This window comes from Corylus avellana, chromosome 11 (assembly GCF_965113065.1).
Source record: "Corylus avellana chromosome 11, dhCorAvel1.hap1.2, whole genome shotgun sequence".
Taxonomy (NCBI): domain Eukaryota; kingdom Viridiplantae; phylum Streptophyta; class Magnoliopsida; order Fagales; family Betulaceae; genus Corylus; species Corylus avellana.
The window spans coordinates 10,960,471-10,988,250 of NC_142500.1; the positions used below are offsets into that span (position 1 = coordinate 10,960,471).

The 27,780-nt window shown below is 38.2% G+C and overlaps 1 protein-coding gene and 1 pseudogene across 1 annotated transcript in view; one reads left to right on the forward strand and one right to left on the reverse strand.

The window, feature by feature from the left end:
* LOC132165823 (glucose-inhibited division family A protein) overlaps positions 1–17,055 on the reverse strand; it is a 33,960-nt gene extending 16,905 nt beyond the window's left edge. Inside the window, exons 1-6 of the mRNA XM_088511797.1 lie at positions 16,750–17,055; positions 15,323–15,474; positions 14,630–14,721; positions 9,764–9,877; positions 4,629–4,959; positions 3,476–3,655 (exon numbers count right to left, since the gene is read on the reverse strand). Coding sequence (XP_088367923.1) covers positions 3,476–3,655; positions 4,629–4,959; positions 9,764–9,877; positions 14,630–14,721; positions 15,323–15,474; positions 16,750–16,939 — 1,059 coding nt within the window. The 5' untranslated portion in view covers positions 16,940–17,055. The remainder of the gene's footprint in view (positions 1–3,475; positions 3,656–4,628; positions 4,960–9,763; positions 9,878–14,629; positions 14,722–15,322; positions 15,475–16,749) is intronic.
* A 4,988-nt stretch (positions 17,056–22,043) lies between these two features.
* Positions 22,044–23,919, forward strand: LOC132178117 (protein FAR1-RELATED SEQUENCE 6-like; annotated as a pseudogene).
* Positions 23,920–27,780: the final 3,861 nt, after the last annotated feature.

Genomic DNA, 27,780 nt, shown 5'->3' on the forward strand with positions numbered 1-27,780 from the left:
TAGGAGGAGCTACGCCGATGTGTTGGCCCAGTCAGTTAATTCGGCAGAGGAACAATTTGGTCCATATTCAAGGCCTGTGGCCCGAGTGCCCAGACGGTTAAAGGAGTCGTCCACAACATTAATCCCTCAGGCTTTACGCACAGGAAAACCAGGTCCGAAGCAGAGGCCGATAATCCAGAATCCGGCGAGGCCACCTAGCGGTCAGGAGGGCGAGAAATTGCGACAGTCGGAGTTGGAGAATTTCAGGGAGATAGAAGAGAATAAGGCGAGGGCTCCGGCGAGTGACCTTCAAACGCGGGTGAGAGAGCAGGCGTTGAGTGATGGTACTAGGCAAGACCTGATGGGACGGAAGATTTCTGAGTGTCAGGCGTAGACCCATACTGGAGTAGGTATTGAACTCCGTAATTGCAGAGAGACGTTAAGGAGACTGAGAGGGAAGATTGACGCGGGTCTGCAGAGTTTGGAAATGGCTATAAAAAAGCTGGAGAGTGGGCCCAGGCAGGAAGGCAGGTGCACCAGTGTAGCCCAATCTGTAAGGCGAGAAACAGAGCTGGCGGGGAAGGATGGTGCGGCTGTGCAAGGTCCAAGGCCCACAGAGGGCCCTGCGTTAGTTCAAGGCGCTAAGGTGAGAAGTGGTCAGAAGGAGAAGGAGTGGGCTGGTAGGGTAGGCCCACGGTCCACGAGAGGTTTCAAGGTAAAGAGGAAGGTGGCCGGGGTGGGACTCAGTATGGGCCAGGGCTTTAGCTCTTATGGACCCACTGGAATAAGAAGGCATCCCTCTCACCCGAAACGCACAAGTGGGTCGTCGATGGTTTGGCGGGAGGGTTGGATCGGCGATCTAGGGGCGTCGAAAGGAGGTGCCGGCGACTCTGGGGCATCGCCAACAGTCTCGAAACCACCCACCACCGTTCGTGCTTCTCTCGTCGATACATCTGACGCTTGTTCCGGCGATGGGGTGTCTTTAGGTGGTGCCGGAGATCCTCAGAGCTCACCGAGGTTGATGCTTTTGGCCAGGGGAATGCAGACTTCGACGAAGAGGAAGTCATCAACGGTTGCTCCCACGGTCGACCCAGGTGTAGCCGTGTCCGAGAAGGACGCTCGTGGGTTGGGTTCGCGATTTACGGCCGGCGACCCTAGGGCATCGCCGATAGGCACGGAACTTCCAGCCATAGTTCGTGCATCTCTCGTCGACACATCTGGAGCTAGTCCCGGCAGTGGGGTTTCATTAGGAGGTGCCGGAGTTTCTCAGAACCCACCGAGGTTGTTGCTGTTGGCCAGGGGAACACAAACTTCGTCAGAGAAGTCATCGCCGGTTGTTCCCACTGTCAATCCAAGGGTAGCCATGTCCAGGAAGGATTTTTGTGGGATGGGTTCGCGTTTTAAGGCCAGTGAGTCCCTATTTCCGCAAGAGGCAGTGTCACAGTGCAGTGGGGAGGAGGTTGCACTTCAAGCAAGTTCAGAAACTTCATCGCCAGTGATCGAGGTTAGTGATGTGGTGCCTTGGTCTCTTGTTGTTGGGTATTAGGAAGATGTTCAGGGTGGTGAGGGACTGGGCATTCCCCAGGAACGAAAATTTTCTATTGGGATTGGCCAGTCTGGTGGGAAGTATGACAGGGCAGCTGCATTAGGGGGTTCAAAAGTGGTGGAGTTGTGTGATGCTGAACAGCCTGGGGGAGAGAATGATAGGGAGGCTGAGTCACGAGATGAAGCCCAGGTACCTTGTGAGGTTGATGTGCCTATTCCTTTGAATACGTACGGTCCCACTGCAGGGGGTGCGTCGAGATACTCAGATTGGGTTATTCAATGTGCTAACGAGATTTATCCAATTGTGGGAATTTCGTACACGGGTCATAAGTTGCAATTGTTAGCTCTTTTAACTTTTTTGAAAGAGGAACGAAGGAATAATGCGATGGTTATGAATACGAGCAGCAGCACTAAGGGCAAGAGGGAGGTTAGAAATTTGGAGTGCTCGGGGAATTATGACGCTAGATGTTCAAACTCTAGCTGTGGCAAGAGGAAAGGGGAGGGGGCATGGAGTAGCCTTATGAAGCTAAGCATTTTGTCTTGGAATGTGAGAGGGTTGAACAAGAGGGATAAGTGTTTGAGGGTGAGTAATTTGCTCAGAGATTGGAAGGCTCATATAGTTTGTCTTCAAGAAACCAAGATCCAGGGTATGTCTCGCAATATTATTCGTAGTTTATGGGGGCGGAGTCATGTGGATTGGTGTTGTTTGGATTCTAGAGGGGCTTCGGGTGGCATTCTGATTATGTGGGATAACAGGGTGGTGGAGAAGGTTGATGTTTGTGTGGGGCGTACACTCTGGCGGTGTCTTTCAGAAACATTGGGGATCGTTTTGTTTGGGCTTTTGGTGGGGTTTATGGTCCGAACCTCAATAGGGATAGAACGCTCCTTTCAGAGGAGTTAGCGGGTGTTATTAGCTGGTAGGACATGCCGTGGTGTATTGGGGGTGATTTTAATGTCACTCGGTTCCCTAGCGAAAGATCAGGTGAAGCCCATTTGGATTCGGCCATGATGGATTTTTCAGACTTTATTTCTAAACAAGGACTAATGGATCTTCCCTTCTCAGACAACGTCGAAAACATCTTCTCAAATATCCATAAAACCAACCAAGACATAGAGAAGCTAAAAAAACGAAGGGAACCAACACACTAGCACTAAAAAGTAGTGGCCTGCACATGCCCCACCGACAGGGAGAATGAAAGAGAGAAAATGAGAATAGAAAAGAGGAAAATTCACATATGAGGCTCCTATTATTGGAGTACACATATCTATAGAGATTTATGCCTCTAGAAATAGTGAATTGGGTGAAAAGAAAATGTGGAACCTACAAATATATGGTTTTAATACAGATTCTTGGAAAGCAGTAATGACATTTACATTTCTAAAATAACAGTAATACTTAGATAAGAATGACTATCTTCATTCTCTAACACAAGAATCAGATGAAGAGTAAGAATATAATACATTTTGGATCCTTTATTGAAGTTCTTTAATGTCCATTAACAGAAATAACCAATATTGTATAGAATTTGAAAATATAGCAAATGATGGTATCGGGAATTAGTTCAACAAATGATACGTGTATATCTTAATCATGCTTCACTTCTCACAGCACAATGTATTGAGAATCAAAGTATATATCTCATACAATAGGAAAATCATGTTTCATTACATCACATAATGGATTTGGAACCAAAAAAAAGAGTAACTTTAATAAAGTAACAAAATGTATCATATGAAATGCCAATAGCAAAAGGGACATAATAGCAATGACAATTGAAAAGGGATTCTGTGTCTGTTGATATTCATACAAAATCTACTCCAGCATTGGAGCAGCCGATCATTCCTTTTGTGATATTGGTTGAGTTAGAACTTGAAGTGAATAACAAAATAAGGTATAAGAACACAAAAATGAGGTACGCAAGAAAAAAGGAACATAAACTACCAGCCTTACCTTATCTTCAATTGAAGGGCAGTATCTGGGTCCCTTAGCTTCAACCCATCCTCCATACGTGGGAGTTTCATGCAAATTCTCTTTAATTAGCTGGTGTGTTTTCGCCGTGGTACGTGTTAGATAGCAGCACATTTGCTCCCTTTCAATATGAAAATCAGGATCAAAGCTAAACCAGCTGACCTGTTAATGATAACTCACATTAAAGACATGGATATCAAGCATATTTATCAGTCATCAACATTCACTATTTAAATCAAAAGCTAATCACAGGTTATTCTTCATCCAATATGAGAGAGATAAAATCCTAGGAGCTAGTAATATGCAGAATACTGCTTCATGACCTTAAGTCCAGTAAGAGGTAGTCTGCCCAGTCAAGCAGGAAAACCTATGAAACATTCTGGTTTCTGCCCAGACAGTGATGTGGTGAACAGAGTTATGAATCTAGTCAATTGACTACCTTTAATACATTACATTAACATGGTGAGCGTATTGCAATCTCCAGCCAAGGTATATAATGACATATGACCTACACACTAATGAATTGGTTGCACAAATAAAATTGCAAAGCATGACCAGAAAACTTGCACCTAGCATAACTTTATCTATTCGACTTATTAAGAAATCCCACATCAGTTGGATGTATGTACTGGGTTATGGGTACCTGTACTTGTTGGGTCTCTCCAACCATTAGCTTACATTTTGGGTTCGAAGCTCTAACATGGTATCAAAACCCGGTTTGTTTGTTTTTAGACTCCAAATACCAAGCCTTTCTACATTTATTTCAGTTTCAATTGGTTCATTGGGCCATTTGTCTTAAGTTTGGTTTCTATTGGACCTGGACATGACATGGGGTGATAAAAAATCCCACATTGGTTTGATGTATGTTTGTTATGGTATATGTACTTGTTAAGCCTCTCCACCAACTTAAGCTTTTGGGTTGGACGCCTTAACATGGTATAGAGTCCAGTTTGCCTGTTCATGGTTTCAGTTTCTATTAGGCCTAGACATGAGAAGAAAAGTTAGAAAATCTCACATCAGTTGGGTGTGTGCTTGGTTATTGATATGTGTAGTTGTTGGACCTCTCCACCTACTAGTTTAAACCTTTGGGTTGGATACTTCAACAGAATCTACATATGGGAGTAAATGGAAGGACCTCTTCATCTCCATGCTGGGCTTCCAATCCAGAAAAGTCTACGGTACGACAATCCACACGTGCTGGGGTTCCAGTTTTTAGCCGATCAATTTCAAATCCAAGGTGCTGCAAGTTCTCAGTAAGTCCATGTGATGCTGACTCACCAGCCCTTCCTGCAGGCATAGAAGTTCTACCAACCCAAATTTTACCACTCATAAAAGTGCCCGTTGTCAGTATAACAGAAGGAGCATAGAACTTCATCCCAAAAAATGTGCAGACGCCTTCCACACTGTCGTTCTTTCCTAATAAGATGTCTGTCACCATAGCCTCTCTAATAGAAAGGTTTGGAGTGCTGGAAAACAAAGCAAAGACCAACAGTTACCAGAAGGAACGAACAAACATTCGACAAATATATGCAAGGCAAGAGTATACTAATAAAATTGGGCAATTAATGGAAAACAAATAAATTTGAATAGTGATTATCATTTATTTATTTAGTTACGCAGCATTTCTCTTTTATTATGTAGATATAAATCCCACATCCCACACAAGATTGAACCCTTGACTTACTGATCTCACCGTCCATCTCTTACTTCTGGTGGGAACAAGACACCATTTGGTCAAAAAAAAAACATTGGCCTTTTTGGGTTAAGTAACTAGAAATATTAGAGCCCTCTTGTCCAATAGATGATATTTATTTTCATTGTGCTGATAAGTTATGTTCATGTCTGCCAAGGTGAGTAAATTTAAAAGCTGTTACAAATTTCAGAGAGAGGAAGAAGAAAAACTTTAACGTGAATATATATTGAGCATGTAAAAGTATATTACATCTAGAGGGAAACAGAAAAAGATTTTATTTGATGATGAATTTCAAATTCCATGATGAGATGAAAAACACTGTGGAACTATACTTGAAATAAATGCAGGAAATATTAGAGCCTACATGTTCAACTTGCACATTAAATCAAGCATCCAAGAAGTAAATGCTTCTTTTTATTTATTTACTTTTTTTTTTTTTTCCTTTTCTATCAGGAATGAGACCAATCCGTGCTCTTCCATTGAGCAATATGTGATGTATTAATGCTGCAATTTATAATACATTGTACATTAAAATTCACAAATTGATTCTTTCTTGTACATTTAGTTCATGCATGCTACTCCCTATAAACTTTCTCAACTAAGAAGAGTTATGTCTCATATTATTGACTCTTTGAGCAGGGTTTTTAGGTTCTTCCAACTCATGATTGTCCTTGTAACATAGGATACCAAAATTGATGTAAAACAAAACATGTGATACCAAATCTATTAGGAGAATATGAACAGCAACTTATTTTAGGGCTTAGGACAAGCTAAGATTAGGATTTTGATGAGAAAACGCTGGAAAATATTAAGGGAAATGGAATTTTTGTTACACTTAATAAAAGATAGAGAAAATGTTGTTCAGTATGCTTGTCCGGAATAGGCATTCAGACGAGCTATCAGACGAGTTGCCCAGTGTTCTCGTCCGTAATTAGCATTCGGCTGAGTTACATGTGAGTTCAAGTCAGTATGATTCGTCTGCTGTAGCGTTCAAACAAGCTACATGCGACGATGGAACAAAATGGTTTGTCTACTATGGCGTTCAGATGCCGTAGTGGTGTCCATATGAGATAACATGCTGGATTAAATTAATGCTGCCTGTCCTCAATTGGTTCAGACGAGCCAGCAGTCGAAAGGTAGACATAACGGCTCATTAGTAATTGTATATGAGCGAATTATCGGACGAGGCTCTTGCCCGTTCATACAAGTCACTTACTCGTCTGGACGAGTCGTGATAATATAAATAGCAAATAGGTGATTTTCAGCTCACAAATCGCATTTCTCTCATTTTCTCTCTCTCTCTCTCTCTCTCTCTCTCTCTCTCTCTCGCCCACTCTTGGTGGGTATTGTCCATTGTTGGGTTTTTGGAGCTTGGAGAAGGTTCGTACACCACTTCCAAGCTACAGTTTGGAGATTTATGGTGTTGGAGCTCCGTTTTATCTGTTTAATCTATGTTATACACCATAGATTTTCTACAAGTTGGGTTAATTTTTGGGTATGATGCTTAATCCTAGAAATTACCTTAGGGTTTTTATGTGTAGTAGAGTTCTAGGCAATACCCGAGCTTTGGGTAGGAGATTTGAGGTGTGGAACTTCTAATTTCTCCATTCAATTAAGGTATGAGCAAAACCCTAACTTTTCATGGTTTTGGTCAATTTGGGGGCTTTGATATTAAACCCTAAATTTGGCTATGGATTGGGTTAATTGGGCTTGTGGTTGGTTCTTAAGAAAGTATAGCGTTTGAGGTGTTTTGAGCACTATGGGTATTACCAAAGTTAAGAGTTTTGTTATGGGTACGAGTCTAATGGTGATTTGCAATGTGTGCTTGAGTTGGGAATCCTTCTCAATCGTCAAGGACATTGCAAGTATATTACTTACTGAGATCAAAACAAATTTACTTAGCCTCCAGGGCATAAGGATAAACTGTTTAGCCCATCAGGGGTGAAAGCTCCTGGATTACCTGGTAACTGGTTCTGACGGGTGGGGTCCGTTACCCATAGGAGTTTGATTAACGGTGAGAATTGTTGTACAATATGCATTTGCGACGTGCAATTAATCTGAGTAAAGTTCTCCTACGTTATCAAAAAAAAAAAAAAAAAAAAACAAATTTTACTTATTTTTAACGCGTGATATATGTGTTTTGCCGAGCTGACTATTTTATGAAGATATATGATTATGTACATTTGATGATTATACATGTTAAAAAGATGTGTTAAGAATTGTGTTAAAAAATTATGTTCAATATTGCATGGTTACGGAAACAAATGAATGCATCATGATAATGTGCACTAAAGATAAAATAAGGAATAAGAGATTAATGTATCAAGACAAGTCCCCAGCTTCACTACTAAGGGACAAGTCCCTAAGGACCAGTCCTCGATGTTGTTAACCTAATGCCGATATAAAGGGGTCAGCCCCAGTGAATGGTAGGAATGTTAAATGAAGGATAGGTCCTTAAGAAGCTGTCGAGAACAAGTTCCAAGAGAGACGTGTGAAAGAATGAAAATGGAAATGAATGAAAAAATGCAATACATAAGTTTTGTATTAATGATTATAAAATGTATTTTATTTTATTTTTATAAGTAATAATCAAGTTTTATTATTATAAAATGTATGTTATGAGATTGACACTAATGTTTATCAACTATTTATAGCTTAGATATGCTCGTATGCATGTGTTTCGCTTAATGGGTTGAGGAATGCAAGTATATGTGTGTCGCTGAGTTATACGATATAAAGGATATGCAATGGCTTAGATGCATTTGTATGTATATATTTCTAGTGCAGGATATGAAATATATAATATATATCATTATAGCTAAAGGAAATATGTTGTAAAGACTTATGTACATTTTTTATTGAATCGGTGATGGTTTGCTATGATAAACTGTGAAACCTATTGTAGTTGTTATTGTTAATCATGATAAAAATGGAAGAAAATGTATGAAATGAGGAGCCGATTTACTATTTCCAGCCCTCTTCTATTCATTCCATATATATTAGGAGAAATGATTACAATAGAGTGAGGATTATTCCTAAGAATGACAGTTTACTAGAAAAACTATTCTGGACACCTCATCTAAGTTTTCTTCCATAATAGTACCACTTATTACGGCATGCATTCTAACAAAAAAAAGAATAACCTTTTCCATTAAGTAATTTCATAGAAAAAGAATTGAGTTCCTCCTCAATTCAATGAGCTCTGCAACCCAAAAGACCACACTTTTCCAACCCCTATTCGAACTTTCTGTATAGACCTCACTGTGAGCCAATTCATGTACATTTGTGCATGAAAGTCATTGCTACCCCTTTCAGCCGTTTACCTCTACCCTTTCTTCTTTTGTCTGATCTCACATGAGAACCTGGTGCATTAGTGTCTTTTTCTGATAAGTAAAAACAAAAAACAAAAAAAGACTCAATAAAACCACTAGTTAGTATCTTGAGCAACCCGATGCAAGGACCACATCAACCCTCCATCATCCCCCACTCTAGTAAAAAATCTTGAAATCACAACTAGTGACTGAATTGATAACTGAAATCTGATTTTATCTAATAGGGCAATCTTAAGAGCCAAATATGCAAAAGCAAAGTCTGTCTTGAGATCAAATGGTAATAACATTAGGAACAACCACTACAATGCATTGAACTGAATTTGTTCTCTTCCTTCTTTTCAAATTGATTTTTGGTCAGCTTAAAGAAACAAAAGGGTGAACAGCAAGAGGGAGAGTTAGGGATGGTGGATGGGTTGGATAGGGCTCTATGTCTCATGAATGGATTGGATGGGGCAGGTGTTGGTGAGAATCGAAAGGTGGGTGATGTCGGCCACTCCAAGGTAGTGCAATGTGCGATGGAGATCTTTCCCGTTCTGGGGATCTCTTGTCGAATGAAAAAAGACTTTGGATCTTTTGACAATTCTAGAAGAGGAACAGTGTCATGAGGTAATGGTTTCTCCTTCTAAACCGAAAGGTAGGAGGGAACTTAAAAACATGGAGTGCTCTATAAACTTTGATGCTAGAGGTGATTGTTCTAGCTGAGGTAAGGCAAGAGGGTTCTTTTAGTGTTATGATGAAGCCCAGAACTCTTTTGCGGGTTTAGGGTTTCTTTTATGGATGCCTTGTAGTTCTTTTCTTTTGGGATTTTACAGGTGGCTTTGGCTGGGTTGTTCTTTTTTTTTTTTTTTTTTTTTGTTCCATTTGTATACTTCATGTGTGCTTAGGGGGGCCTTACACATTTTAATGATATTTGTCAATTACCTATAAAAATTTAAAAAAAAAAAAATGCAGGTGAAAAGCAACAGCTTAAAGCAAATTTTGAGAATTGATATTTCCAGTCTAAACTGGATGGCTCTAGATCATCAAATCTGCAAATATAATAGGTGGGAAATACTTCTCTGGCTAACTAGTAACTATACAGCAAAATGAGCCACAAATCAGTCAAATATGGAACTATGAATGAGATTGATCATGCCAAAAACTAATAATTTAAGACTACCATATATAATCATCGCTGTAGCCACAACAAAAAAAAAAACAAACGGTGGAAAGAATACTCTGCACAGATTAAGCATACACACTTGCCTTTCCACTATGTTTCTCATTTGCATGGCATATTCCCTTTTATCAGTTTGCGCACGCAATGCTCGAACTGCAGGGCCTCTAGAGACATTGAGAACACGTTTTTGTAAATAGCATCTGAGGATGAAAACAAAAGTGAACATTAGTTAGTTGCAAATACCACAAAGCAAGAACATAATTCTCATAGAGATATCTAAACAAATTTTAATTCCCTCAACCCACATTATTGCACAAACGTCAAAGAGGTGGCAAGATTAGAACTAAGAAAAGAATATCAGAAAATTCCAACAAATGTGAAAAGACAAATTCCCCAATGAAAATAAGAATGGGAAAGTATTAACAAGCATTTCACCAAATAAAAGTATAGCGGGAAAGATAATATGGTAACCCCCATGGCCAGACTCTGAATGCAATTTTATAATAGGAACAAAAGATCATTGTTGTCATTCTAAGGAACCTAAATGGGTACAAAGCAAATAAAATGAGGGTTTCATACAAAGGATTTGAAGAGGAGGCTTCAGATTTGTTCGCTGCTATTGAATCCAGGCATAAGGGTAAGGGTGTTGCAGGAAGAGAACTTAACTTGTCAAGTTCAATGAACTATGATTCCAAGAGGAATCCTACAAAACCCCACCCTTCTTCTTGTTATCATGGCAACACTCCTATCCCACTATGAATCTAAAAATTCTCAGCTGGAATGTTCAAGGTCTTAACCGGAAAAGACTTGGCATTAGAAACTTATTAAAAATTTGAAGCCTAACATTGTGTGTTTTAAAGGAACTAAAATGGAGCAAATTATAGCTGATATTGTCCGGAGTTTGTGGGGTGGATCCTTCACGGGTTGGACTGTTTTGCCAGCCTCAAGAGCCTCAGGATCTATACTCTTAATGTGGGATAAACCGGCAGTGGAATGCATTAAAGAGATGGTGGGCACTTTCTCTATTTCCTGCAGGTTCAAATCTGTCCTGAACCAGTTCATTTGGGCTTTTTGGTGAGTTTATGGTCCCAATGCTGATGCAGATGGGCACTATGTGTGAGAGAAGATTTCAGGGGTCCTTAGTTGAGGGAAAGTCCCTTGATGCAATGGGGGAGACTTCAATGTTACTCGTTTCCCAAATGAAAGAACCGTAATGTCTTAGGTAACCTCTGCCATGTGGAAATTGTCATATTTTATTTCAGAGCAAGGCTTGCTGGATATTCCATTGGTCGGAGGGTCTTTCACTTGATCTAATAAAAAACTTCCCCTCCTCTATGTCCAGGATCGACAGAGTTTTAATTTTGCCGGATTGCGAAGAGAATTTCCCAGACCTGATCCAACATCGTCTTCCTCAACTGTTATCAGATCATTTTCCCATTTTTCTTGACCATGAGAGTCATGTTCTTTTAAATTTGAGAACGTGTGGCTGAAAGCATAGGGCTTTGAAGATTTGGTGAAACAGCGGTGGGGATTTGGGGATTTGTATCAGTTTCCAGGTACTCCCTGCCTCCTTTTAGCTAATAAACCAAAACGGCTGAAACTGGATTTAAAACGTTGGAATAAAGAGGTATTCGGTAATATAGAGGAAAAGAATGTCTTTATTGGAGGATTTACAGTCTCTTGATTATTTAGAAGAAGAGAGACCTCTAGTAGAAGAGGAGAAAGTCAGGAGGGCTAAGGTGAAAATAGATTTAGAGGATGATGCTCTTTTGCAAGAGGTCAGTTGGAGACAAAAATCTAAGGTAACTTGGTTAAAAGGGGATAACAACACAGGGTTTATTCACCATCTTGCCAATTCTCACAAGAGAAATAATTTTATTACCAATCTTTGTATAGATGACACTATTACCTCTGATCAAAAGGTGATCAATGATACAATCATCTAGTTTTACAAGAATCTCTTTAATGAAACAGTTCATTGGCACCCTAAATTAGATGGGTTGGAGTTCCCTTGTTAGACTCTGCAGAAGCAGATTGGTTGGAAAGGCCATTTCAAGGAGAGGAGGTTATTCTGGCATTGCTTAGTATGGATGGTAACAAAGCTCCAGGTCCTGAAGGTTTCACTATTGCTTTCTTTTGGTCTTGTTTGGCTATAGTGAAGGATGATCTTATGCACCTTTTCAACAGCTTTCATGAGCATGAGATACTCGAGAAAAGCCTTAATGCTATTTTCATCGCTCTTATCCCTAAAAAGATTGGGCAGTTGGAAGTAAAGGATTTTAGACCAATCAGCCTGGTGGGGAAGTGTGTATGAAATCTTAGCTCAATTCCTGGCTATAAGAATGAAGCAAGTCTTAGGATCGCTCATTTTGAATAGTCAATGCATTTATAGGGGGGAGACAAATCCTAGGCTCAGTTCTCATAGCAAATGAGTGTATGGACATCAGGTTAAAAAATAGGGAGTTCCAGGAGTTATTTGTAAGCTGGATTTGGAGAAAGCCTATGACCCTGTCAACTAGGAGTTCCTCCTCTATCTCTTGGGGCATCTTGGTTTCGGTTTTAAATGGAGGAAATGGATGTTTGCTTGTATCTCCACAACCCAATTCTCTATTTTGATCAATGGTAGTCCACTAGTCCTCACAGCTTCTTTGGTAGCTCTTGGGGCCTCCGCCAAGGGGGCTCTCAATACGATGCTATCTAGAGTTATGGTTGGTGGTTACCTATCATGATTCTGAGTAGGCACTCAAAACACAACCCCGTAGGAAATATTACACCTTTTTGCAATGATACGCACACTATGTCTAATGCAGATCATGATCAAATCTATAATTTGGGTCACATTTTCTTGTACTTTGAGGCAATTTCAAGCTTGAAGGTTAAACTTCGGAAATCGGTTTTAGTCGCAATGGGGTGAGGTGCTGCATTAGGAAGACTTGGCCAATATTCTCAGCTACAACATCTCCTCTCTGTCCTTGATTTATTTGGGGCTTCCATTGGTTGCTTCTTTTAAGTCAAAAGCCATATGGGACAAGGTAGCTGAGAAAATGGAAAGAAGATTGGCTAGCTGGAAGAAGATTTACTTGTCTCGAGGTGGTACGCTTACCCAAATCAAGAGCACATTTGTCCCTTTTTCCTTTACCAGCCGGTGTAGCTAGGAAGTTGGAGCACCTTCAAAGGGGCTTTCCTTGGGATGCTCTAGCTGGTGTACCCAAGTTTCATCTAATGAATTGGAAAACAATCTGTTGCTCAGTTTCCAGGGGAAGGTTGGGGGTTAAAAATCTCATGCTATTCAATAAAGCTTTACTTGGTAAATAGCTTTGGAAATTCATGAAAGAGGAGACTTCTCGATGAATACAGATGATTATTGAGAATTATGGGACCCAGAGTGAGAGTTGGTGCTAAAAGGAAGCCTGAGGGCACCGTATGCCTTTAGAAGAATAATAGGAATGGCTGGGGAATCTTCTCCAATCTTGTCTCCTTCAAGGTTGGAGATGGGTATCATATTAGGTTTTGGCATGATGTTTGGTATAGTAAAGATGCTATCAAATCATCTTTCCCAAAATTGTATGCAATAGCTGTGAAAAAGAGGCCTTAGAGTCAAATTACTTGGAATCCTCAGAAACCTCTATTCATTGAGATCTGAGTTTCATTAGGGCAGTCCAGGATTGGGAGTTGGAATCTCGCGATTCTTTCCACACTTAGTTATACTCCTCAACTACCCCCATCCGTGAAAAGCGGATAGATTGTTATAGACCCCAGCCAGCAACCATGACTTTGAAGTGAAAAGCTATTATAACACTTTCAAGACTAGAACGCCATGCTTGTTTCACTGGAAAGTGTATGGAAGGTTAAGGTTCCGCCCTGCATTGCATCCTGAACATGGATGGCAAGCTTGAGGTAGAATCCTTACAGTTGATAATAGTAGAAGGCATGGTATCACTCTTGTAAATTGGTGTTGCCTTTGCAAAAAGAATGAGGAGACCGTCAATCACCTACTCATCCATTGTGAGTGCTTTAGCAATTTACGGCACTTGGTTCTCAACTTATTCGGAGTTTCATTGGTGATGCCTAACAACATCCAAGAGCTGCTATATTGTTGGAGGACTCAAGGGCCGGGGCGGGGACATCCTAAAGAGGCTATCTAGAAAGTTATTCCAGCGTTTTTAACATTGAGCATTTAGAGAGAAAATAATCAGTCTCTATTTGACAATTGCGAGTCTAATGTGCTTCATTTAAAATCCTCTTTTTTGAGATCTCTATTGGACTGGATTGTAACCTACATTCCTAATTTCTCCTCTTTGAATATTTTAGATTTTTTTTTATCTCTTTAGAATCCAGACAACTTTAGGGTGGTTGTTTCCCTCATATACTTTTCGTGTACAAGGGTTTTATTATGTTTTCGTTTTCAATAAATTATTATTCATTTACAAAATAAAAATAAAAGTAAAATAAAAGCTTGGTTGAACATATTTTAGTCATACACCACCTCAACATTCCTTCATCTTCACTTGTTTAAATGGTTCAATTTAGACCTATATTTGCAATGACAAAATTATTAAAACCTGCTTCTCTTTCCTTTATTACTCATCCATCCATGCAATTCCATCATCCACCTTTGTTCACATAGAGTTTGTCCTTTCACATTAGATATAGCTTTCAAAAAGATTTCTTTTAAACTCATCTCAAACAATTTTTTACATTGCCCACCCACCTAAAAGACCTCCTCAAGGCTCAAACTTGACATCTTTGAATGATTTAATATCTAGGATAATTTGAAACTTTCAACGGCACAATAATTTAAGCCAACTTCTTCTCCCCCCTTCCAATCGTACTTTTGCCAGCATCCACCTTACTAAACATGGTATTTTGTAGTCAATAGCAAGTAGTAATTGCTCTCAACCAGAAGTCACTCACCAAAGTACATTCAAGCAAATGCAGGAATCATACATTACCTATCAGAAACCTTCCCGATTTCACCACCAAGTGCATCCACTTCATGTACTAGTTGTGATTTTGCAGGTCCACCTACTGCTGGATTGCAAGGCTGCATCAAACTTCTTAATAAGAAACTCTATAACTATGGCATATTAATCCAAGAATCAAAAGATGTTTTCCTTGAATCTGTAAGCATGGATCTGCACAGTTGTGTGCACGCAAGCATATGTGTGTTGTGTGAGAGAGAGAGATATGTGATGGCAATGGGTGGAGTTTTAAAATGAAAGCTTTGGCTTGTTGCGTGATAGGTTATATACATAACTCCTCTTTTTCTTCATTGGTAGCTACACATGCACCCACTGGGTTTTGTAACTAAGACCTCACCCTCCAAGCAGAGGGTTTAAGCACATAACTAATTCTTATTAGAAATTCTATACCATGTAAATAAACTTAAACATTTTAATAATCAACTCTTGAACCTTGGTGCCAATAACATAGGATTAAAAACAACAAAAAGACATTAAACATTGTCAATGCCAGTCCCTAGACACTTAATTAAAAAATGTTCACCCAAAAAAGAACAATTTTTGGAACTAGGCAGTAAGGTAATTTCTTAAGTTTCAAATCCGAAAGAATTTGTAAGTCAAATGGAAGACTACTATATTAAACAGAAAGACTAAATTGCCTCTATAAGGAGCTCAAATGTTAACCTGCCAAGCAATTCGATCAATATTTAGTGTTAGAAGAAGAGTTTTTGCCCCTAATCGGGCAGATGCAAGTGCAGCTTCACAGCCTGCGTGTCCTCCTCCAACTACGATGACATCAAATCTTTCATAAACTGCTCCAACATTATCATTCCAGTCTGCAGAATGTTGAAAGTGGTTCTCTTATGCCTTTGAAGTGATTTGGGTATTATATTGAAAGAAGGTAATAGCTAGAAACAATATTCATATTTGTCAATGTGAAGAAAATAACAGTGTATCAAAAAAAAAGTTAAAAGAGTTCAGACAACAAACAGATTCGTGATAATCATATTTTCTCAAACCACTAACTACTTCTGTTCACAATATGTCTCATTAGATATGCAAGCATAATGAAAAAGTTGCGGGGGACAAAACTACACAGTTAAGGCTCGGAGAATTTGGAAACCACAGTATTTGGTGAGTCTAGTAATCTAGCATTTTTTGCTCAGCAGATCACCGTTGCTCGCTCACACCCTTGCTCCTTATTCATTAATATAATAAAAAGCATGGGGGAGAGAAGTTCACTTAAAAGTATCTTCAAAAAGTAATTACTTAGTAAGAAATAGTAACTGACCAATAGGGAATCTTTAAAATGTTCATCATTATTCTATAGAAATCAGCAACAGTACGTTTGACTTGACAGCTGCTTTTCATAAGATTTTGACTTCTGATAATCTTGATTAAGAGGAGGTAATATAGTAATGAATGGGTGTTGCATGTGTCAGAGGAATGCCAAATCGATCGATCATTGCTTGTTGCACTTTCAGTAGCCCACAAGTCCTGGAGTTTGTGTTCTCTTTGTTTGGCATTTCATCAGGTGCTCCTAGCCAGTTATTGGGTCGCTTTTCAGCTGGCATGGGTATATATTTTTTGATAAGTTGCATGGGTATATATTAGTAGAGGTAATCGATTACTTTGACCTCATTAATGAAGGCGGCTGCCCCCACCCCCCTCTTGCATTTTCGATAAATTTAGTCAACTTATGAGGAGAAAAAAGAAAAATGAAAATCAGAAAAACAGAGAATCACTCACAATCTTCGAAGAAACCAAAAGATTGTTTACAGTAACATACTTTTCACTTGTCACTTCATTTTAATATACTCACCAAGTCCTCCAAACCATTTGCTTTGTTTCCCTCGTAAATACATTGCAAATTAATCTAACTCCTACGATCCTCATTGGCTTAACTGATTAATTTTTATTTTTTTCCGATTATGAGACACCAAACCACCAAAAAACACAAAATCCAGAAATTGTTCATTCGTTTCTTACTCATTCCAACTTTTTCTCAGCAACCAAATAAAGAATACATAATAATCCACATTACCATAAACATGTTTGATAAAATGCGTCACATAAAGAAAAACGGCATGCGTAAGCCACAATGACCGTACCTGTCCCTCGAGAGCCCTCAGCGGCGGAGACGGAGAACCCGCGGGAGAAGTGGCAGGTGAAGAAGAGAAAGCGTTGGCCAGGCCTCCGGCGGAAGGTGAGGACGTGAGGCTTCGGAGGATGAAGAATTGGGCAAGAGAAAGGGAAGTAGCGGGCAAGGCGAGCGAGACGTGGCGTGAGCGTCGCTGCCATTATGAAAAGAGGTTAACAAATTGTCTCCGCCGCGGCTTAAGTTGGCCTTCACCGACTGAAGCGCGACCACAGGGCTCTGAACAACATATATTGTAATATGTTGTATCCGTTGGATTGGGTTCGGTTATCTTTTGTTAATTTAACCTAAAATCATTGGTTCGTAAAAGAGAAGTATTTCATTTCCTGAATTGATTTTTTAGAGTAATTATATACGAGGTAATTCTTGAAATTCAAAAATAATGATTTAACATTTTAAAATTGTAAAATAAAAGTTATCTTGAGAAATTTAGGAAATTTCAATCCAAAAATGTAAAAATACTTGTTTTGTTATATTTGTTTGGAAAGTAGGAGTGTCTTGTGTTGAGTATAAGTGTGAGTCTAAAATAATTGAGTTTCACCTTAAAAATTTGTAAGAAGTTTATGAGTAGTTAATATAGTATTGTTGGACTCAAACTCATGAGCATAAGCTTTTAGGTTGTATAATGTCTCAACATGCTATATTATCGGCTTACTAAAAAAAAATATTAGGGCGTTTGGAATTGCGATTTCATAAAGTGCGATTTAAAATAGCGATTTTAAAATATACAATTTGAAAACGTGATTTATAAAAACATAGCTAAGTGTTTGGTAAAATCACAATTTAGTCTTTAAAATTATGCTTTTTCAAAAAAAATCACGTCATTACCTACAATTCAATTCACAATTTTTTAAAAAACTCAATCCCAAACAATCAGTTTTCTGTAATCATATATATCATAAATAAAAGTCGAGTTTTGACGTAGAGCGTGCTTAGAATTGCGACACATGTCCATATTTTGTAATATCTGAGGGTGCTTAGAATTGCGACACATGTCCATGTTTTTAATATCTGAAGCATTTTTTTTATTTTTACCTCCGGTCATTAATTAGCGTAATTAATTGTGTTGATTATATTTCAAGAGTTTTACATACATAAATTATTCAATAAATTAAGTATTATTAATGTCCGAATCAAATAAGGAAACAAATAATATAAATGAAATTATAACCTTTTTTTTTCACACCAACAATATTTTGTTTAAATTTTAAATTTTTTTACTCGTAATTTTTAATAATTAAATTGTGCAAATAGTGAAAGGGTTTTTCCTTTTTCTATTTTTTTTAATGAATTAAGTGTACGATTTTTCCTTAATTAATTCCTTTTGACCTTTCTAAATTATTCAATAAATTAAGTATTATTAATGTCCGAATCAAATAGGGAAACAAATAATATAAATGAAATTATAACCTTTTTTTTTCACACCAACAATATTTTGTTTAAAATTTCATTTCGGCACTCATTAACTCTGGACATTAGGAAAAACTTATTGTAGAACTTGTTCAATAATATTTCCCACAATGTGATAGATTCGGGCATGTTAGAATCCAACCATGCCTTGGCTCTATTGTAAAGAGAGAAAGGAAACAGTCTCAAATGAACAGACTCTTTGAAAAAGTTCTGAAACTTGAATGTGGCACACATATCCTTGAATTTCTTCACGTGACTGTAAGGGTTTTCCATCTCTAAACCGTGAAATGATAGTAAGAGTTGGATAATATAAGGCTTAAGGTCAAAATGTGTGGCATTAGTTGGGGGAAAACTATACACGAAGGAGAGTTTATCTCAACGGGTGCAAACAAATCCCTCAGAGATCTAATGAGGTCCACATTCTCCGGTACAGGTTGGTCTCCCATCTCAAGAGTCTCTAACTCAGTAGGTGTTCTACAACTTCTCCAAAAAGTTCTTTCTAATTCAGGATCTAAAAGTGTCAACTCTAGGTTCAAGGATCTCCGACCAACCATACATCAAACAAAAAATGCTAAAATAAACTAACTAACAAAAACAAAATATTCACAAAAATAAGAAAAGCAAAAACAGAAAATAAACTGCTCACAAAATAGACCGAAAAGAATTTGAAAAAAAACTTTTCTACTTAGCTGCTGCTAGTCTATTGAGGTTGTCTGCAAAGATGAGCTCGAGCGCAGGTGAGAAGCAATCGACTGTAGGCGCGCGCTGGTCCGTCAGTTGTGTTGTTGCTATGCTGGTGCGCTCGAGTGGCAATGGTGTGCGCTCAAGCGTGCGTGTGCAATGCGCTTGAGCACAGGTGCGGAATGGGCAAGCATAGGAGCGGCTTGCCTTGCTGCCTTGTGCTCGAGTGCGCTCAAGCGTGCTGAGGTGTGCTCGAGCGTACTCGTCTGGTTCCTTCGGCAGAGATTGCAATAGAAACAAAAACTGCACCAAAAACACTCTTTTTTTTATTGTTAGATAAAAGCAAAAAGCAGAGGCAAATAAAAATAAAATCAAATAAAATAAAATTGCAAAAAGAAATTAAAACAAAAATCTACCTAAACTAGTAGAAAAATAAAATCAATTTTCACAAACAAAAACAATTCTCTGACAACGGCACCAAAAACTTTTTGTGAGTTTTAAAGTACTCACAAGTGCATGAGTCATTTGCAATATAGTTTATGCAAGTGCGAGGTCGAATCCACAGGAAATTGTGTTGTGAAAGCTAATTTCTATCTAAATCAATTCCATTTTAACCTAGTTTCAAATTTGATGTGATTTTGTTGTGAAAAAAGATAAACGAAACTAAATTAATTAAAATCAAATGATAAAAAAGGCACTAAGGTTTTCAAAATCCACCTCACCAAATTATAGCATACATTCTTATGTTTTTATTCATACATCCGACACATAATTAAACCCTATGCATGTTCTATTGTTTTTATAAAATTAATCTATTGAAATATTCAATGAATCCATCCTAATTACAAATCACAATGAATATCCAACTAAGACCAAAACATCCAATGTATCTGTTTTGAATTACGAAAAACAATGGATATCCAATTTCAATCAAAAGATTCTATGTATCCGTTAGATGAAACACATCGAATATCCAACGTTTAATCAAACAAATAATCAAGCAATCAAATAAAAGGGTTTAATCTAATAACTGAATTGAAATAGAACATCATATATATAAATGTCGAAATTGTACGAACATACATGAGAAATATAAAGCTAATCAATGGTTATGGTTCATCTTGAACCTTAGTTGAATATTTTAGCCTCTCATGACTTCAAACAACATAATAAAATGGATTGAATTCATAAAAACTAAAAACTTACAAAAGGTAATTGAATTCAGAGTTCAAAATTGTCAAAACTCGAAATAATACAGTGAACGGCACCCATTTGGTGCGTTTCCCTAGAAAAATATGGTATTTATAACATTACACTAGGGTTTCAACACTATTAGGTCGGACGAGTGCACTCGAGCGCACACTAGGTGCGCTAGATCGCACTTAGGCAATAGGTCTACTACAGTGCAGTGCCCAAGCGTTGCGCTTGTGTGCTGTTGTCCATGCTCAAGTGCAGATGAGCTCGAGCGTAAGGCTATTGGGCTCGAGCGCCAGTGTAGTGCTTTCGATCCCAACTCCAGAAGTGCTTTTCTTCAATTCCTTTGCATCTTCTACATTTAAACCGTAGTTTTCCCTTAGCAATTGTAAAGAACTAAAACACCAAAACTAACACAAACACCAGAAAATCATAAAGATAAAGATTAACAAATGCAAATTAAGGAGTCAAAATATGCAATATTTGGCAGTCATCAATTTACAAACCCAATCTTCCTTATTAAGGCCTCCTCCAAAAAGTCTCATTCTACCATTTCGTAGGCCTTGCTCATATCCAATTTGAGAACCATAAAACCCTCTCTCCCCTTCATTTGGCCATCCATTGTGTGCAAAGCTGCAAAAGCCACCAGAATGTTGTCGATGATGAGTCTATCTGGGATGAAGGCACTTTGCGTAGGTGAAATAATAAAAGGCAGAACCTTTTTCAATCTATCAGCTAGCACTTTTGAGATAAGTTTATACACTGCATTAGACAGGCTAATGGGTCTGTAGTCAGTCACTCGTGAGGGATTATTGGATTTTGGGATAAGAGCAATATTTGTCGTATTAATGTCTACATCAAAAACATCATGATTAAGAAAATCAAGAACAGCATTGCAAACCTCTGTTTTCAATGTGCTCCATGATCGTTGGTGGAAGCATGCGGAGAAACCATTCGGCCCTGGGGATTTTAGCAGGTCCATTTGAAATAAGGCATTTTCAACTTCGGCCAAGGTGAAGGTGCGCAGCAAACCTGCGTTCATCTCAGTCAACACACTGGTTTCCAAGTTAGCAATACATTCACTTACCCCTTGTATCTCCCTTGCCGAGAAGAGAGACTGATAAAACTGTACAAAAGCTCCCTATCTACTTTGGTTTTTTCCACTCCACTCCATCTTCATCCAACACCTTCCGAATAGAGCTGATTTTCCTCCTGTGATTGGCCCATGCGTGGAAGAAGGGCGTATTTTAATCCCCTACTTTGTACCAGTTTTGTTTTGTACGCTGTTTCCAGTGGAGATCTTCTTGTTCCATTATCAAATCAATCTCGGATTATACCAGTTTGATAGCCTCCCAATTTTCAGCGGAGATCTTCTTCTTAAATGCTGTGAGCTTTTAAGTCAATACGAAGATGGAGATTCAAGTGAATTCATTTGGGTTACACAAAAATTCAACGGAAATTGTTGAAAGATAGTTAAAAAAAATATTTTTTATTTTGATAGTAGGAAGATAGAGAATTAATGAAAGGAAGTTGCCAAGAATTTTGGATAAAGGAAACCCAATGATAAGAGAGCTCTCTCTTATCATAAAGCTTGAAGCAAAAAAAAAAAAAAAAGTCACTTCCAGGTGTAGAATAAATGCCAAAAGATGTGTTCGTGGGGTTTGATTCCTAACACATAAAAAGGGATAGGGATCCCCGACAATAGTAGCAAAATTGCTCATCAAATATTTTTCAAATGCTAGCCATCCATTGTCATCCAACAGCCACCAACCCGCCACGTGTCCCACTAAAGATAAATAATAAAATATTATTTATTTTTTAAAAAGAAAATATAAAAGAAAATATTAAAATATTAAGATAAAATAATTAAAAAAACTGGGGTGGTCGGCCTGTTGGGGGTGGTTCGGCCAACAGGAGGCAAGAGAGCTTCGGCTTGGCAAAGGAGGTGGTTAAGCACTTTGTGATTATTTGAGAAGAATGCAAGACATGAATGATGGCTTCTATTATGTGATGGACATGGACGATGATGCTAGGGTGCGAAATGTGTTTTGGGCTGATGCACGAAGTAGGGCAGCGTATGAATTCTTTGGGGATGTCATTACATTTGACACGACATACTTGACTAATAGGTATGACATGCCATTTGCTCCTTTCGTAGGAGTGAATCATCATGGTCAGTCAATACTTTTTGGGGCAGGACTACTATCAAACAAGGATACAGATACATTTGTTTGGTTGTTTGAGTCGTGGTTGAAGTGCATGAATTACCGAGCTCCAAGTGCAATTTTAACAGATCAGGCTAGGGCAATGAAAAATGCAATTGCGATAGTTTTTCCAAGAACTCGACATAGATAATGTCTATTGCACATTATGAGAAAATTCCCTAAAAAGTTTGGTGCACATGATCATTGCAATGACATTAAGAGCGCCTTAAATACTTGTGTGTATGATTCTTTTACTGTTGATGAATTTGAGGAGAATTGGAAGATTTTAATTGAAAGCTATCAGCTTCATAATAACTCATGGTTGACTGGATTATATAGTGAACGGACTTTTTGGGTGCCAGCATAGATGAAAAATATATTTTGGGTGGGAATGACTACAACGCAGCGGAGTGAAAGCATGAATGCCTTTTTTGATGATTACGTGCATTCACAAACCACACTAAAGGAATTTGTTGATCAATTTGATAATGCTTTGAGGAAAATGGTTGAAAATGAGACGCGTTCTGATTTCGATTGTTTTAATCACACAATTCCATGTCAACTAATCTGTCTTTAGAGAAGCAATTTCAAGATGTTTACACAAACGCAAAGTTCAAAGAAGTTCACGAACAGTTTGCAACAGGTGTGCATTGTAACAACTCTCTTATTAGAAGTGAAGGTGCAATTTCTACCTATCAAGTGGTTGAAACTTGTCAACCTCATGAAAACCACATGATCGACAAAACATTTAATGTTTTCTTCAATGAAGACGAATTTGAAGTGAAGTGCACTTGTGCAATGTTTGAATTTAGAGGCATCCTATGCAAGCATTCTATTTCGGTTCTAGTGACAAAGAAAGTTACAATGTTGTCACCAAGATATATTCTTGACAGATGGAGGAAGGATATAAAGCGTAACTATACTTTGATTAAGAGTAGTTGTGATACGTTTGTGAGTAACTCTAGCGCCCAAAGATATGACAGAATGTTCAAGAAATTTGAAGAATTAGCATCACATACATTAGAAAATGTGAAATATTCCATGGAAGTGATGAAAAATTTTGACATGTTAAATGAGAAATTTCGTGCCTTAAAGTCTGGAAAGGTGCTTTCTCCTGTTAAGGTTAAACATCTAGGGAGACCACGGTCACTAAGAAGGGTACCAGCTATAGAAAAAGTGTCCAAAAAATCACGAGGTAAGATAGTGCCTCTTGTAAAGAAAGCAGCCAACAAAGCCCAATTAGAGAAGAAGCCATCAAGCAGCAACAATGTCAAAAAGAAGGTACAAAAAAAGAAGGTTCATAATTTTTTTCTTTCTACTTGAAAAATCAATCATTACTTAACTGTAGACTTTACACAAATATTTATTAACTGTAGAATTCCAAAGCAACGCAAGATGATGCCAACACTTGCCAACCTTCATTGCCTTCTACAACTGATGATTAGCATGGCCAGTTAATTAACACTCAGGTGATTGGCTGAAATATGGCAATTTCGCATGTGTTTAATTATGATTTTGTATTTATTTAAATTTGTTCATGTGTGCGTTAGGTGAATCCAACGAATGAGTTATCAAAATTAGTCAGCCAACACAAATATGACGAAGCTTTCGCTGCAGCCTTACGAATAAGTGATGTGTCCATTGTATATTCGTTATGCTCTCAGGTTTGCAGCCTTATCATTATGTTATGTTACTTGTTGAAGTATACTTGCTGCAACCATTTCTTATTGATGTTTTTTTTTTTAGGTTGATTTACGGTGTGTCTTATCTATAGATCCTCTTCCGTTGAGCCAAATAGTATTGCTTTACCTTTTGCGGCATCTAGCATATGGTATCAATAACAACATACCCCAAAAAATTGGTTGGATGATAGATGTTGCTAATGCCATAATCCCAACATACCCAATGATTGCAATGCATGTACGGCCAATCCTCAATGAAGTCTATGGCTTTCTCAACCATCAACAATACTTGCCTACAATCACTGGTGATGAGCTCTCAAGTATCCGTCGTCTGATACATGTAATTTATTCCAAGATCATGTAATATGCCAACAACTGATTTGTTGTGTATAATCAAAGTCATTCCTTTGATGTTGGCTTCATATTTTGTGTTTCCATGTAACCGTGAATGTTTAGATCATTTTGATGATGCCCATTAATTTAGAGGCTTAACTTAAAGATCTTTTTGTGGTGCTTTGAATCAAAAAAAAAAAAAAAATGATTGAATTTTTGAGCTAAGGGTGTTTCTCTTTTTGTTTCATTCATGGGTTTAGTTTTATTTTTGAAATAAACAGAAGCATTTGTAATTTTGGCTTATGTAGAAGGCAGGTTCTCTAAATGGTTTGCAAAGCTAAACAAATTATGGTCCTCCTCGATGTGAGATGTTTGCTGTTATGATTTCCTATGGCTTCATTTTTTATTTTCCTTAAATTTTGTACATTTATCACTTGAATTTGCTCCATTCCTCCACGTTCCATTTTTTTACAAAAGCAACTACAAGCACCTTTCCCATCAAAATGATCATTGCAATTATGAGAACACTCAGAAAGATTATCCAAAAGAGACCAAAAGAATTGAAACAAAATAGTCATATAAGCAAAATGATTACATTGTGCAGAACATTACAATTGGGCAAATCAAAACTGAAAAAAAAAATCTACACATATGTTTGGAAGGAGCTCTCCTACAGTTTAGATAATACACAAAAGTAGCTTTTATCACTCATCCTTCACAATCATGAATGAGTGGGATAAATGAATTTTCTTTCTTCTTTGTTTCCCTAATTTCTTCCATTATTCGACTTGGTGCTTTCCTGGAAACCTGCTGAGCAATCCAACCTAAACCATCATACAAGCTTTCTCCTGTGAGGGCACATCAAGCTTGAATGTGCCAATCATGATTCTTGATGCTATGGAGAGAGGCATTCTGTAATTTTGGTTGGGGTCATGGCATCCTTGAGGTCTTGTTTGTTTGCAAAAAACTAGTATAGCAAAATGTTGAAGATCCTCATGTTCCAGCAACCTGAAGAGAAAGAGAAATGGTTAACAAACCACCCACCAAGCATCTATATATAACAAAATTTCAAGAGATTTGTTTTCATCAAAAAAGCCAAAGTGGACATCACTCAAATATGTGGGAGTGCAGAAGAATCTTCAATAACTATTGATGTAAGTTCTAATGAGGGTTTGTGCACATCTAGTCTAATTAGCACTTCCTTTACCATTTTTAATTGTCTTTCCGGATCACAAATTTCTCAAACTCATCCAAAAACCTCAAAAAACATTCCCAACAAAAGTTTCTAGAGAACAAAACAGATAATAACAAAAATTCACCAACATATTACTCCAAAAAATTACCAACCGGCCATAACAAACACAGAAGTGCTTCCTTCATTGTTATAAGTGCCAAACCTGAAAGAAACCCAGCTAAGGAAATCAATTTGGGTATATATACACAAGCAAAGTGAAATTGAATCAATGATCGGACTGGGCAATCAGCATTGTATCTTTTTTGGGGTGGGGATCAAGACAATCCATTATATTATGCTACGAAAGTGCCCCAAAGTCCTATTATCATCGTCTAATCAAGCACTTTCACCAACACTGCACAACAGATACACACAAAGCCTTTGCGTGTCAACAAAAGGCAGAACAAGGCATCCCCAAGGAGTTCATAGAGCTGTGATAGGAAATACTTCAACAATCTAAACTTACGCTAGATTAAGGTCTTAAGAGAAGACAATATTATATGATTCCTACATTTAATTCCAAACAAACCCACTCGTAATGGTATAAACCTGTTTTTGGAAATAAAACTGACCAGCACTTCCTGTGAATCCAGAAATAAATTCAGTCACTTGTCCCGTGCAGACACATACTTGCTCTGCCACAACAAACAAATCACACATTAACACATCATTATCAATCAGCCGAATTCAATCGAGAATTTGAGATGAAAAAACAACCTCCAAGCAACTCCAATAAAACAGATAATCTCCTTAAAAAAAAAAAAAAAAAAAAAGAGCTCTACCACATTACCTCAGATTGACTCTGGATGAGGACAAAGCTAGGTTTTGATTCGGCTTCGCTCGTGTACGGGACCCAAATCAAACTGCCGTTTCCAGAGCCAAACCTCCAAATCTAATAGAGTGGTCTAAGAGAGAGCCGGAGCCAAACCGCCGGCGTCTTCTAGGCAAAACCCCCTTCGGACTCAAACCTCCGTCGTTACCGAACCCAAACCTTCGGCGTCTTCTGAGCAAAACCTCCTTCGGACCCAAAATACCGTCATTTTCGAACCCAGTCAACCGACGCCAGTGAGTTTCGGCGTCACCGTCACCGTCTGAGAGAGAGAGAGAGCACTGAGAGGGAGAGAGAGAGAGAGAGAGAGAGCATTGAGAGAAGTTTCAGAGGGAAAAAGAGAGACGGCGAGGGAAAATGGGAGAGAAGGGCATCGGGGAGAGAGAAATAATTCAAACTAAAATTTTGGTATATTTTGGCCATCAGAAAACAGAAAAAAAATAAAATAAATTAAAGATGCCACGTAGGCATTTATGGGCCAAAACTGGGGAATATATTGCATTCTAGCATTTCCCTATATATATATATATAAAAAAGCCGAATCATTATCAAAAGTATTTTAATATTATAACATGTGGCCTAATTTTTTTTTAAAAAAGTAAAAACCGAATTTTTAGTACATTGTTTTAAAAACAGAACCGGTTCAGTTTTAAACGCCGTCTCTTCCTTCTCTCTAACGACGGAAACAACGTACGCCATCTCTTCCTTCTCTCTGTTTTCCTCCTCTTCCTCTAAGAGCATTCCCAGCAGCTACCCGATCATATTCCCTAAATTTAAGGATCCAAACTACTTTTTGCTTCCCTATATCAATTTACTCCCCAATAGCTTCCCTAAATACTTCCCTATATCATTAAAATATTATATTTTTATTTTACTTTTTTTATATTTTATTCCTTTAATTTATACTTTCTCTCTCCTTCATATTTTCTTATTCTTTCTTTCCGATGCAACGCAGCACAGCAGCAACCCATTTCTTCTTCCTGTGATTTCTTCCTTTTCTTCTCCTCCCAACAAGGAAGCTAATGTCCTCACTCATGTCCCTGTGATCCTCTTGCACCCAACCACCTCAAATTTCTTCAATTTCCAACACCCCCTCGCGATCGCTATCAACCCCATGTCGTCCAAGTCCGCCGAGTTCTTTATCGACAGCGACTCCAGCCCCTCGCACAACGTGACCCCATCCAACTGCGACCCAATCGGCGCTCACATGCCTTGACGCCTTGTGCCTTTGATTTGATTTCTGGGTTTCTTTGGTTTGATTTGATTTATGGGTCTGAAATCTTTGGTTTGAAATCTCTGGTCTGAAATCCCTAAAATCTTTGATTCGGTCTGAAATATCTCGTTTGATCGATCTGGGTTTCTGGTTTGATCATTTGGTGGTGCGAGAGAGAGAGAAAGAGAGGTGAGAGAGAGACGT